General features: G+C 42.1%; 1 protein-coding gene across 2 annotated transcripts in view; it reads right to left on the bottom strand.

Annotated features, from left to right (window-relative positions):
• Positions 1-618: 618 nt before the first annotated feature.
• ZNF704 (zinc finger protein 704) overlaps positions 619-15041 on the bottom strand; it is a 249524-nt gene continuing 235101 nt past the window's right edge. For both annotated transcript variants that reach the window (XM_057532049.1, XM_057532048.1), the window contains exons 8-9: positions 14326-14423; positions 619-13614 (exon numbers count right to left, since the gene is read on the bottom strand). In XM_057532049.1, the coding sequence (XP_057388032.1) occupies positions 13503-13614; positions 14326-14423 (210 nt within the window). In that variant the 3' untranslated portion in view covers positions 619-13502. The remainder of the gene's footprint in view (positions 13615-14325; positions 14424-15041) is intronic.

Genomic DNA, 15041 nt, shown 5'->3' with positions numbered 1-15041 from the left:
CCAGGCTGGCTTGGCATCAGAATAGACATCGCCTTTCCTCTGTTTGCCAGCTTGTGTTTACATGACCCAGGCAACAGGACCAGCGGCGTTGCATGAGCAGCTAATGCATCTGGGCAGTCATTGCCAAGGGAATGGGTTTGAGTTGTAATTATCAGGGCTGAACTCTAGACCAGGGGTCTCCAATCCCTGGGCCTCGGACCGGTACCAGTCTGCGGCCTGTTAGGAACCGGGCTGCACAGCAAGAGGTGAGTGGCGGGATCCAGCAAAGCTTCATCTGCCGCTTCCCATCGCTAGCATTACCATGAACCATCCCCCCCATCACTCGCATTACCTCCCTCCCCAACCCCCTCCCTCCCCAACCCTGTCTGTGGAAAAATTGTCTTCCACGAAACTGGTCCCTGGTGCCAAAAAGGTTGGGGACCACTGCTTTAGATGAGAGATGTACCTACAACATGTTTCTAAAAATAGCCTTGATGGTGAGCAGTTGATATGGGGAAGATATCCCTTTGGTTTTAAATTATTTTTACAACTGTAAGTGAAACCTCAAACCCTCTAGCCCCTGTGAACCTTTCTTGGATACCAGTTAGTTATCCTTTACTCAAATAAACAGCCCCCAAGTAGAAGCAGATACACAAAAACTTTTATTAAGTGGAAGTTAGACTTCATGGTAATTAACCAGTTACAAGTGCGTTTCAATGCATGTGTGTGGACACCGTAGAAGTCAGAATGGTCTTCCTGAAAGTCCAGTGTTCTGGCTCGGCACGTGCCAGTGCAACCCAAGGTAGAACCATACACGCAGGAAATACAGGGCAACGAGGACGTCAGACTAGATTGCAACACCATATTCATTGTTACAGCTAAGCATTACAGAACATGAAAGTCCAAAGACCAGAAGACTATTACTAAAGTGATTCTTACTACAGACCTTTACTTCTACTTAAATGCTTCCATAGGACCAACGTAGCAAATCCTCAACTCTGGGGGGACAGCACCATTTCTATATTTTATGCTTAAATGGGCCACAGAAACTGTAAACATTCAGTGGTCCTTGTGATGCCCATTGCAGGTAGATGCCAGCTGTCCCCTTGGGAAAGTGCAGTTTACTTTAACTGGTGTCAACATTTTATATTGTAAATCTTCCATCTGAAATTTTTCTTCTCTTTCAATTAGCACCAGTTTATTTGAAATAGTTTTCCTGGTGTTAAATATTTAGGAAACATTTTTTGTTTAACCAACACACAAAGTCCCAAACAATGGAAAGCAAAAAAACATTCAAAAAGTTGTTTTAGAGAACAGCATTTAGAAAAACAACATCATTTAAACATTCGACAGATCTATGTACAAGGTGCCCAAAGCTGGCAAGGAGCATGGCTGAGGAACAGTCACATAAAAGGTTTATTAACCTGAACCTTCTCAGGCTGTATTTACAGTCGGATAGGTATTCAGAAATGTAGTATCAGAACATCTGAATTTGGCTAAAAATCATATAAAAAGACACATCCCCACCCCCAATAACTTCTAAATAGGTAGCAAACATATCCAGTATAACCACAAGTACCAGGTTTAGAAGTGTGTTTTTCCATATTTTACATACAAACAGCTGAGAAACTTTCTCAGTGGACACAGAAGAGATCCGGAATGGCAGAGAAATGGAGTTCTTTATTTCAACATTGTCAGATGAAGGAAAGAATTTTTTTCATGCTGAGTAATGTAGGAAAGTACTGATTAAGGAGCAAAGATAAATTATTAGGGAAAAAGGTTTCAAGGAAATACAAAATCTAAGAGGGCTGAAGAAATGTGTGTATGTTTTATATGGACTTTCCAAAAAATACAAGTAATGATCTCCAAATAACTTTGAAAAAAAGACCAATGATTTTGCTTTGCTGGACAATATTTTTATGTTTTGTTCTTCAAAACTATATAATCCAAACCCTTTGGAGAATAGTTTTTTTCCTTAGATTGCGACTTAAAACACAATAGACACAACCTATGCTATATTCATCCAAGGCAATACTCATTAACTTCATGTAGTTTTGTTTGCTTGTTAATCCAGTGTTACTAGAACAGTCACCTTTAAAAGAACTGGGCCCATTTTTGTAACAGCCCACATTTCCCATTTCTGCTGAAGAAGTAAAATATAAACCATTTCTCCTTTATTCACTTCATGGCTGAATTTGTTTAGAGCCTGAAATTTCAATGCACTGTCTTTAAAAATATCAGCTAGAACTAAGTAGATGGAAGTCCTACAACCCCGTAATGACATGCATTCAAATGTGTTTTGAACAATTTGCAGTTGTGGTAAGTCTCTATGAGAAAAATTGACTTGGATTGGATACAAAATAACATTACTCTTTGAAAATGCATAGTTTGTAACTTTTTACATTCATTCACTAATATTAAAGACTTTTGTTAAGCCAGTACTTACCTCCGAATGGTGGTAAGATTGCATTTTGAAAAATCTCTAAAAATTGGAGAGCATTGCCTCATTGCTTTTGAATTAGTGCCCGATTCCGAGTTAATGCCGGCCACGTTAACACCCGCATCGTACAGGAAGGGTTGCTTCTTCTGTCTTTCTCTTTTTTGTCTAGCAGGCACTAAAAAGCAATGCTTTCTACTCTCAGCAATTTCCATTAAATACCCCATTTTAGCTATTTTATAATTTCATTTTAATAGGTTAGATTTGGTGTAGAAAACAATTTGAAAGATGGCTTAATTCTTAAAAGTAGCATGTTTTTAAACCCTATCATGGATGAAGGGCAACAGAGGTCTTGTATTGACTGTGGTTCTCTCACTCCCCGGCTCCCTCATTTGAAAAAGATGACCGCAGGCCACTCGGCTGTTGTATTTGATGATAGTTACAAACCCTTTGGGACCTAGCGATTTTTTCTTATCCTGAGTTCTTCCTCTAAGTATATAGATTTTGATACATGAAACACTTTGGAAACTACACTAGTGTCTGGTTATTCCAGAGAGCTTATGTTTCAATGGCTGACTATCGTCCAACCATTAACTATAAAAATAGGAATTTAAGGGCATGTTGTAGGAAAATACTGATTAATGACATTTTAAAAAAACGTATATGATCCGCATGCCTGGGTTATTTTACACCCAGGACATTTTCAGTTATTGAAGTCACAGAATTAGTATATTTGGGGCGTATTGAGTTCTTCCCTAAAAATCTAAATCTATTCTAAAGCTTTCTACCAGTGATCACAGAGGTTCCCCCAAACAGTCGGGATACTTTGGAAGAAGAAGCTTTGCTATCATCACAGGGCTTGGTCAAGTCACAGTCATTGCTTTCCAATTAGCAGAGTGTAGGGGAAAAGGCATAAGCAAAGCAAGCATTTGTAATCTGCAAAGTGATGCATCTTTTTTTTTTGGCCGTACCACACGGCACACAGGATCTTAGTTCCCTAACCAGGGACCAGGGATCGAACACATGTCTCGTTGGAAGAGCAGAGTCTTAACCACTGGACCGCCAGGGAAGTACACCCCGTGATGCATCCGTTGTTTTTTTTTTTTTAATTTCCCTTGGGTGGGAGTAGTTTATGGATTATGCTACACTGTATATCCCTGAGGGGTAATCCCATCTCTAAAGCCACTGGCCCCCAAAGCTCTGCCTCTTTCCTTTCTGTCTCGGCCATCTGTGCCCAAAACATGGGAAGGGGGCTCCACCAGGGTGAGAGACACGTGCTTCACAACACGAGCAGACTGGATGAGTTTTCTCTTTGCATAAATATAAACTTAAAACAATTATACCCTGCAGGAGCCACTACCTTTTCACACAATAAATGTCAATTCCATTTTCATGCTCTGTAATCCTGGGCAGAGGTCAGGGCCTAGAGCAATGAACGTGAAGCTCTCTTCCTCTGCCCTGATCACTCCATTGGCTTTGCTCTGGAGGGGACCGGTGGGGTAGGGGACTTGGGAGGGGGGCTTTGAGTCAAAGTGAAAGGATTAGGTATCTGCCTTGTCATTCTTTATCAGTGAGTCTGACCAAATCTTTTGTGATGAGCGTGGCAGGTTGTCTGCTGACCGACCTGCTCTCTGAATGATCACCCAAAACTGTTCAGACAAATGGAAGCATTTCCCGGAAGGAAGGGTGTAGCCTCATAGACTAAGCCTAACATACCAGTCCTGGTAATATTTATTCCCTTGGACCTTAACTGAAGACTGAGAGATCAGGAACACAGAAGCAAAAATGTTTCATCCGGGGCTTCTGGAAGCAAACATACATAACAGCATGGCCTCTGGCTTGGGCGGATAAAGGCAAAGAGGAGAGGGTAACATTTTACTAGCGAATTCAGGTGGTTGCCAAGATGGGAAAACAAGACTAGTAACTAGAATGGGAACTGTCCTTTCTCTCCCTTAACGCTCAATTTCTTCTTCTGAATGCTGGTTTTTCCTCTTTAGTCAGAGACGTAAAGAGAATTCAGAAGAAACTAAATGAGCCACTTTTTTTTTTAAAGAATATTACTTTCTTTAATGATAGTGCTGTTGCCTTTTTCAGGAGTTGCTACTTGCTCCCCTGGCTAATTTTTCTGAATTAAAAATTTAGAGAATTGCCCCTAGTAAGTATGTAAATGTAACGGTTAATCAGACTTGAGAATTAATTTTTAACACTTTCATAATATAAATAAAGGGGATCTTTCCTTTGGAAGATGGCAGTTAATAATTATGTGGATGGTGCTCAATAGGAAAGAATATTTTTAAGAAACAAGGACTACAGTTTAAGTGTTGAATTCATAATCTCCACCTTCTTTCAAAAATCTATAGTTGTTTTTTTTTTTTTTTTGAGTGGTAGCTTCTTTCTTCTTCCCTAGAGCTTGGGTCCTTTGAAGTCCTGCCACTATCATGGCATTGGTGCTTACCACTGCAAAATGGGCTTCTTTTCCAGCAGAGGAGGAAAGCTCACTGTTTCTTCCTCCAGCACTGTATTGCTTTTGAAACATAATAAAAGTATTTTTTATCAAAAAGCCTGTTAATGAAGCAGGTGATGGGCCAAAAAGGTGTAGGCCCCATGACTAAACTTGTGAGGGGCTTTACCCTAAACTCAGGATGTGAAACCTGTGAGCTGATGGGAGAAGGGGAAGATGAAATCCGTTCAGGGACTGGTCAACCTTTTAATCACTCAGAATGACAGAAATCTCAGGCACTGCCAATGTTGTTTAAATTGTATTCATATTTAAACTTGACCTAACCATATTACCGGGTGTTTCCAACATTGAGTTGACAGTATTTTTCAATTTGATCATTACAAATTGTAAATTTGAGCTGTTTTCAAATTTGGGGGCATCAATATAAGTTTACATGGATAACAAATGTTGAATGTTAGCGGCAAAATAACTTTTTTTCCAAGGAGTCAAAAGTTTTACTCAGAACATTGCACCAGCTAATCAACTCCTATAATTAATCACTTAGATAGTTGGAGTCTAGGGAATAGGGGTCTGGTAGGTACCCTAAAGGGATAAATTCAGGGGTGATTGAGTGTGCATTTGACAATGTGAATGAGTGGGCTCTTTATTTCTATGCTGAAGTACCTGGATTGTAAGGATGGGTGAAGAACATGGGTCCCTGGGTCTTCTCAGATCTGGAGTCATTCTGGAAGACTGAGGTCTGAGCCAGCTCTTACACATGCTCTTTCCCTCCTCCTCCAGGCAGTAATGAGGCCGAGTCACAGGTTGAAGACCACTTGAACCAGGTTGGCCTTGGAGGTGGTGATGGTAATCTTAAATATTCTTATTTTACACTGGGTTCTAGGGAAGGTCAAATGAAGTCATGTATCTGAAAGAGACATACTTTCTCATATATGTGAAAGGGTTAGTGATTATCCCAACACCATCAGGACTCTGGTGTAAGACACAGTCTAAAATAACTTAGTTCATCCAAATGAAGGAAGCAACGTCTAATTTTTTCCATGACACATTTATTCCCATTTTGTCTCTGCCCTCAGGGAAAGGTGTTAAGGTTTTCTACGTGGAAAAACTCCATTTTGAGGTTACTGGACATTCTAAAATACCTAAGTACCTACCAGTTCTGAAGCAAGGATTTTGCCATGTCAGAGGTGAAACAAAGGAACTTTTATCCTGGGATGCAAACTCATGGGACAGGATGGAGTGGGAGGGGGTGTGGAAGGGTTGGCAAAGGGCTTTGGCACAAGGAGGCAATGTATGCTATCTTAAACTGCAGGGGCTCCTGGCTGCCTTCTCCAAAGGCACAAGGCTGTTCTTTGCCAGCCCTCATCACAGTGGTCACGGCAGTTAAAACAGTAAGAAAGTTAGGATTACAGTCATTCCATGCTTTGGGGCCTGGCCCGGGCACGCCAGGAGGCAGAGTGACAGCTGAATAACGCTTCAGTATATTTTGATCAGAGGCTAGTTTAAGGATATTGTATTTTTATCTTCAAGTCTTCCATGAGAATGATTTCTGGGGAGAACTGGCCTCTTTCCCTTCTTTGATTTTAGTTGCCCAGATGGTACCAATGTGTGAGTTTGTAGGGCTGATGGAAGAACTTGAACTGATGGCTATGGAGGGTGAAATCTGCTTTTCCCAACAGTTGAAACTGGTGGCCAAAGGCTGCATCTGCCCACATACAGGTTCTCTTTGGTCTGCACACCGTTGGCCAAGAATCTGAGTTTAGCTTGTCAGGTAACATTATATTTCCAAGTCAGAAGATCTAGCAGCCCCAGGCCTGATTTCTGTATGGTTCTGATTGTCTAGGGCTGGGATCCCCCTTTAAAGGGGGTGTGTGTCCTCTTCACCATGATCTCCGTCATTCTTTAGTGTCCTTCTTCTGCCTGATCTGAACCGCTCATTTACAGAATCTGCCTGTTCTTTCCAAGGCATCTGCTTAGAAAGGATTAGGAGGCTTCTATTTAAATAGGAAGCAAGACTCATTTGGTTCAAAACCATGCAGCAATAAACACTTCTTGGGAACTTTTAATGCCAACATTAGAGATATTCCAAGAGAATGAAGATGGAGATTTGGGCTGCTTCATCTCAGAGATGAGGCTGTATACATTTTCTCCCAACTCCATGCATTTCTAGCTCTCATGTGTGCAGATTCTAAAGCCTGTTAGAAAGCAAAGTCAGAGTGACCCTCTGACCACCTTACAGGGGTTGCCCAACGGGTGTACGACCATTCTATCCCAGCTTTTCTTTTGATGTTATCTGCATACTTGACTAATTAGTCTAGCTTTTGAATTACCGAAATCTTAGAAAGAAAAGATGCTTTCTTGCTTTAACAGTGAGTGGGCTAGAAAAAACTGTAGAGCATTATGAAATGGTTTTGGCAAAGCTCAAAATTATTTGTACGGTTAATCAACTCTCCATGGCTGCCTTCCTTGTTTCCCGACTCTTGGGAATACAGTGACTTTCTGATCTCAGACTTGCCTGTCTGTGAATTCTTCATGTGAAAAATCAAGCACTTGTTCTGGTAAGGAATTTAAAGTTATTTAGTTAGTGCTGGGGACAAAATTATTTTAAACATCACTGATTACCTAAGAATTCTATCTTTGGGTTTACAAACCATGATTTTAGAAATTTCCATCAAATGATACTTGCTAGTTAAAAGCAGCTTTGTGGTTCTGGTAGGTTGAGGAATAAGTTTGTCCTTGTGACAGGAATCTATCATTTTACACTAAAGAATTTACAAGTATATTTCTCCCATTGCCTATAAGCATATCTATTAACATTTTAAAGATTTAAGATACATAAGATGATTCTTAAAGTTTTTTTTTTTCCCCAAAAAATACTTTGAAAACACACTGGTAAAGATAAATGGAGTAGCTGTTGCCATCTTGATTCTCTTGTAATAATCTTCCAGCTGATCTGCATTTCTACCCTTGCTGCAGAGGGTTAATTGAAAAGATATGCATCAGAACGCTTGCTTAAAAGAGGCATAGCCCTTTGTTTGGAGAGCAGGAATTGCTTATAATATTAACACTTCCTGTCTGGTAAAATATTGTATTTTAAAAAATAAGCTACAATGTATAAAACCAAGGTCATTTCCCACAAAATGTTCATGTTCTTTGTGATTACAAAACACTGCATCTTGTAAAATATTTCCAGTTCTGTTAACTTGAGAAGTACTAATGCTTATTATAAAAGTGTCACATCTCTCAGAATTGTAGAAGCCTATGCAGTATATTTCTTGTCTTATTTGGAAAATTAAGTTATAATTATTATTGTATTTAAGATTACATTTTGCAACAACACATTACCATTGTGATTCTCAGACTCACAAGAAAAGTTATAAAACATGAGATTGTCTTAAAAAAAAAAAAAAAGGAACTATTTACAAAACAGGACCAGAAGTAAAATTCCCGTTTTGATTTCTGGTCCTATGATAGATACACCTTTTAAAGCATGTATATCATTGATTGGATCTGGACTTTTTCAAAGTCAGTCACAATAAGCAAACCAGTCGGTTTTAAATGCATTTTATACTTTCTTGCTCTGGTGGTGTGCATTACTTAGTGATACAATTGGTACCTAAAAGTGCTAAGCTCGTTTTATTTACTGACTTCCGGTTTGACTAGTTACAATGCAAAAGACAGAAGGAAACAGTTCCGCTCTGGAGGAATTCCCACAGGTATGGGGAACAGGGAAAGCGTGTGTGCTGCTGGTTGGGTTATTTTCTTAGAGAAATCAAATTTCCAGTTGACCCGTGTGCCCAGCGCTTTCTCCAAAATGATCCACATCCTCATCCATATTCATGAATCGTGCTCAGTTTCCACTCATTTGTATGCACAAATTCTTCCCTGCGTTCATACAGGTCAGAGCTACAGTTGATGTGGTTGACAGAAATTCTACAGGGTCATGAGAAAAAGCAGCACCTTGTCCACAAAAGTCCATGGAAGTTTGCTCCTTAACCTGCTGTTAAAGTAAAATGCACGTCTTTCACGTCCCTCACCTATAGAATTCAGCTAATAACCAGTCATCCAACCGGCTGATTATAAAAAGGAACACCAAGGTGTCATATTCATAATTACATTCACAAACAGCCTTACATGAGTCTGTGAAAACCCACCAGGGACTGTGCTGTGGTTCAGAGGTCAGCCTTCGAATGCAGGTCTAAGGAACAAAGAAACTGTTCTGTTTCATAGAGCATTCCTCCACACCTCAAAAAGTCGGTGCTGTCCAGTTCATGGCAATTTGTCTTGAAATGGTATCGTGTTCATTAAAAAACAAACAAACAAACAAACAAAAACTGTTCTGACTAGAAAAGATGCTGGAGATAATAAAAACCTTTCTAGTCTTAGGATCCTCCAGATCTATTTTTCACATACCCTTTAGTTTTCCCTGAGGAAAAGAATATTTTTTACAGTATTTTGCTACTATTCTCAAGGTATTCTCTCCCCTATGTACAGGTTCTGTCACTTTTCTCTAAACATTCCCAAGTGAATGCTGCGCTTTCCTTTTCCAATGAAGTCGGATGAAGGCGGAAATGGGTTTTAGCAGTGCCGGCTAATTCAGAACCCAGGGCTGCTTTCAAGTGTGGCTTAGTGTGACACCAGCGACAGTGGACTTCAACTTACGTGATCTTGAAATTTGATAGAGGGCATGTCAGTTTCAGAAATCTTTTGCAACATACATGTAACTATTTTTTTTAAAGTTTTGTTGGAAAGCCCAAGAACTGTAACACACATCATATTGAAAGTGTTCATCTGCAACACAGTTATGCCTGGACAAAGGATCGTCTCATAAAGGGCACCCACCCTGTTGGTGCACGGAGCTGCTGACAGGCACGCACATTCCTGCTCAGAAACCCACTGCCCTCTTCCCGACACTGGCTTTTGCCAAACAAGGGAGGAAACTTCCCAGCAAGTGAGGAGGAGAGCAGTCTGTGCCCACCGGAGATGCGCACGGCAGTCCTGCATCCCTGGCCTGAGTGCTTCCCGCAAAGGAGCTCTCTCCTTGTTTCAATCAGCTGCTCCCAGAGCGGGAACCTGGCAGCTCCCTCGGAGGTGCCCAGGGACAGTCACCACCAGCTGATCAGCACTAGCATGGTGAGCCCGAGCCAGGTGTCCACAGCCCTCCTGTATCTCCTCTCTGGCTCCCCACCCACTTGCTACCCGGGTGTTTCCTCCAGGTGGTCACACTGCCTCCCATAAATTGGTTGCACATTCTCTGGGAAGAACTAAGGCTTAAAATGACTGCTCTCTGCTGTGCAGCTATCTGGAGAAGCCTGTCCATCACCAGGAAATGCCTTCTTTGGAGAGAGATGAGAAATCTTTTCTGAAGGAAAGGGTAACGGGGAGAGAAAAGTCAAAGGCTACCACACGCCTTCTTTAGAAAGGCTCTGGGACCAGAACCCACTGCATTGCCGTTCCTTTTGCACAGACAGGTGCCCGTGATGGGCGAGGCTTTGGTCAAGCAGCCACATGCCCTGGGGCTTCCCTTCCCACCCGTACTCCCCTCCACCTGCCAAATGAACACAGAAAAGAACGTGGTACCACAGAGAAGGCATAAAACAGGGACTTCCCTGGTGGTCCAGTGGTTAAGACTTTGCCTTCCAATGCAGGGGGTGTGGCTTCAATCCCTGGTTGGGGAGCTAAGATCCCACATGCCTTGGGGCCAAAAAACCAAAACATAAAACAGAAGCAATACTGTAACAAATTAAATAAAGACGTTAAAAATGGTCCACATCAGAAAACCTTTAAAAAAAAAAAGAGGAGGCATAAAACAAATCTTGGACTTGATTTGGCACTTCATTTAGTTCCAAAATGTAACAAAATAGCTCTACATTTTTTTTTTAATTTTAGCATTTATAATCAGTGCTGTATATTGCAATTTGTAGCTTTCTGGGTGGCTTAAAAGAAGTGTCATCCCTTTTCTTCAAGGCCAGGCAGGTGAAGCTTGGTAGTTCCCTAGTCATTACATGCCTTGGTACAGGCAATCAGTGTCTGTGTGCAGGAAGTACTGAGGGTCTGTGCCCACCTCAGAGCTAGAGAAGAGGACACACAGAGCCCCGGGCTGGCCAGCAGAAAGGAGCCCCGCGTGAGTGTGAGATGCAGAGAGTGTGTGTGAAGAAGGCTTTAGAAAGGAGAAGAAATCCCAAGGAAGCTGCATCCAGCTCTACCCTTTGCTTGTATCGGTGCATTGGCTAATACCCAGGCAAGGACTGAGCTTGGCTCAGCCAGGCCAGAGCCTAGCACTAGTCACGGGCTGTACCTCTGGGGGCAGAGCCACAGAGCCTCACTCTAGGATTGCTCCACAGCCACCATCTCTCCCTCCTTGTGTCCCAAAGTGCTGGGAGTAGGGGATGGATTTAGCCCCTCATCGCTTTAATCTCTTTTGATCAGTGACTTAATCCAAGGATCAAGGGCCATGGAACTTTGCTGAAGAGAAAACCCTCTGCTCCACTACTGCACCCCAACCATCACTGAAGTCCACGGTGAGCCTGCTGAAATGGCTCACCAGCCTTGGACTGACCGTGGCCACTGGGCAATCCAGCCACAGTGCAGGGCCTTCTGGACCAGGCCAGAGCATCACCTCCCAGCAGAGATGCTTGTGGGTGAAGCGACAAGACACCAGGGAGGAGAAAAGACAGGCTGGGGTAGAGGATGCAAATACGTTTCTGCACTTAAAAAACCCTTTCCTGGCTGACTTTGTTAATGCTCAAACATACATTATAGCTGGTGCTGTATTGATTGGTAATCACGATGTGATATTAAATGAAGCTCTTTCTCTGCTCTTAAAATAAGTGTTTTTAAAGAAAAAAGTAAATGAAGGAGGAAAACAGGATCTCTTTCAAGGAATAATGCTTCAAATGTCATGTGAGAGTTTAAAAAATAAAATTGCCAAAATATATGAATGCACAGATTGCAGATGTTTGTTACACTGTAGAACCTCCTTCTTTTTCCCTTGCTTAATAAAAAAAAAGAGGATAGTTCTTATGACTAGATGACTTCTACTCTTTCAAAAAAAAGCGTATGTACAATCTCTAAATATATTAAACTTTGCTCTGTGCAATTTCATTTAACATTCCTATGGCTGATCCTAGGCCCCCCGTCCCGACACAGTGCATCCTATAAGGTGCTCTTACTTCTTTGCATAGGTATAGGAGGAATAACTTTAGCAGGGCAATCAAGAGTAGGGTAGACAGAGAATGAGCTTATTTATAGGGCTTGACAACTACTCCCCTGTCCCCGCACCACTACCACCAAGACGGACAAACAAACAAATACCACGCTAGAAAGTCTAATAAATGGAACACAGTGCAAACCCTGGTCCTATTAAATGGAGAGATTCCTATACCAACACGCATTTTCCTTTTGGTGTTCTGTATGTTCCCTTCTGAGCAAATTCTTAATGAATAGCTCCAATATTTTGATAAGAAAAATAAAGGTTTGGACCTTCCTTTTCCCCATATAATCTTTACATTGTTCATTAACCCATCTCCCAGACATGCTAAAGCATAAAACCTATAAAAGTGCACTCAGAATGGATGTTGACCTCACATAACTTTCTGAACAGATGGGGACGTGGAGGCTGTGCTCTGCTGTGTAAAGCACACCTGCCGGGATGGTCTGGAGTTCTCTACCTTTTCTGAAAACAGTCAGCGGTGGCGTTTTGAGGGAAGGAAGGCCTGATGAGCCACTGACCTGGCAACAACTGTCAGATAAGCAGTGATGAAGAGATCCGAGCTATGGCTGGCGTCGCATCCCTGAAGGAAGCTTTGAGGCTTACCCAGGTGGCAATGCGTGCCAGGTCTTGAGTGCATTGTGGCCGGGAGAGAGTGGGCCGGGCCACCCCTCAGGGAAGGCTTCCGAGGAAGACTCCCAGACGTTTCCCAACAGTGACAGCGGGATGTCCTGAACTCAGCTGGGGCTGAAGTCTGCTGGTGATGTCCATTGTCAATCTTTTTTCAAGCTTATGCCCTCCTGGGCCCTTCAAGCTAATAGCTCTACCGTGGTTCAGTTTGGGGCCATTCTTTAAAACAAAACAAACAAACAAAAAAGACATAGAAAAGATACCCAGAGTGCTGCCGTTTCCTGGCAACACATCATGATGTGGACTGCTCCCAGAAGTCCGATGGAGAACAGGCAAAAGACTATTCACAATGAAAACAGGTATCGCTCTTTGTACAAATGCTACTGAATAACATGTAGCTTTTTTTTTAAGTGTCAAAAAAAAAAAAATCTCAGAAACGGCATTATCCAGAAAGGTTATCAAAATAGGCCTCCTTTCCAGAAAAAATGGGCTTGGTTGGTTCGATTGCTACAGAAGTCCACAGTTTTCAGAGCTAGACATACAGCAAAAAAAAAAAAAGTTGATTTTTTAAGGAAAAAAGTAGTTACAGCTGCTCTCGGCTGGGTTCTCAGCAAAAACAGTGAGGGTGGTGACCTTTTTTGTTTTTTGCTGTGATTTCACCAAGGTTCCCGGAAGTGCTTTCCCTGGGTTTCAAGTGTGTTTTGTTCAGAAGGAAAAGCGCTTTCCGACACCCTCAGCACAAGTCGAGGGCAGGAGTGTCTGGGTGATGGTCAGGGGCCTGTGCATTAGTCAATGAACCGCTGGCAGGCCTTCTTCCAGCGGCAGGCCGTGCACCACATGTCACGGTTCTCCATGCCGTACACCTTCCGGCACTTCTTGCCCTCTCCCCGGGGCTTCCTGTAAGACAGGCCAGGAAACAGTATTCAGTGTGAGGGATTCAATGGGCATTCTTTGGAGGACTCAAAATCCCTGGAAAAATCTAGAAAAAGTTAGGAAACATAGTAGGGCGTCTCTCTAGGTTCAGCCATTAACCTGTGTGGGATGTTTTCACAGCCACTACACTGAACTGTTAAAATTTGCTACTTAATAGTACTTCCAGTACTCTTCAGCTTCTATTTGTCCGTTTGTAGACATGTCCATTTGGGCATCTGCATAACACTGAATTAAATAAGTAAATACAAGAAATACCAGTAGAGAGCATTATTCTTTCAAGTTTTTAAATATGTACTTTCAAATGCTCTCTTGCTTCTCAAATTTCTAGTCTTCTGGTTAAGGGAATCCTGGAGAGGTCCTCCTTAATCTGGGTTAAAAACTCTATTTTGTACTTCATTTCATGCAGACGTTCATGCAACATGGCTTTAAAGAGACCCTGTAATCAACATTACCTATTCTGCAAGAAAACTTACTGTAAACTGTGACCCCAGAAAAATAACAAATCTTTATCAAGAGTTAATAGATGGGGAAAACCATGGGAACAAAGGAAAGGGTGTTTCATCCATTTCAGGGGAATTTTACGAAGATTGTATCTCTGGTTTCTCTTTTCCTCGCTGTTCTACTTTTCAGTTAATTCCCTGGAGAGGAGGCGTGTGGGGTTTCAAGCAGTCATACCTTAGGCTGACCGTCCCTCTGGGTGGGGAGGACAAGACGGTGTGAGTGTGCTGTCTCTGCTCTCCTGTGCCCACCGGGTGACTGTGGGTTGGTGACACCTAGTAAGCACACGGAAAACAAAGTTAACGGGGCAGGCTCTCCTCACCATGCATTTCGTTAGCCTTTGCCACGTGGGCAGGGGTACCCAACCAACAGACACGGAGAGGCTGTGCTTCCTTCACAGAGACCACATGTTAAAATGGATGGGGTGATGCTCATGGCAGAATTTAAAGGCATCCCCCAACAGAAAAGACCCAGCAACAATGAATACTTTACAAATCTTCATGACTTCACAACACCTCTGCATTCCCATTTGCCCATTTTCACTTGAATAATATTTTAAACCTTAAAGCATATTCCTATCCCAAGCTTCATCCATCTCTCTTTTAAAGAAGAAAAGAGGTTAAGAGAGTTCTCTGAGATTATACAGCTAGTCAGTGGCAACACACAATGTGGATCTCAGCCTTCTGTTTATTCAGTTAGATCATTCACAGCCAGTAAATAAATGGCTTCTTGCATAAGACGACCACATGGCAGACTCTGGGGTCTGAACAGAGATAAAGGCAAGAAGCAAAGATCCTGAGCAAATCAAGAACGAATGTCAACCTTGTAGTACTTACTGAGCATCCACTATGTGCCAGGGTCACTGACAACAGCTTTACTTTCACATCTACCCC

The sequence above is a fragment of the Balaenoptera acutorostrata genome, chromosome 17 (genome assembly GCF_949987535.1).
Source record: "Balaenoptera acutorostrata chromosome 17, mBalAcu1.1, whole genome shotgun sequence".
NCBI lineage: Eukaryota > Metazoa > Chordata > Mammalia > Artiodactyla > Balaenopteridae > Balaenoptera > Balaenoptera acutorostrata.
This window is presented reverse-complemented; position numbering and strand designations above follow the sequence as displayed.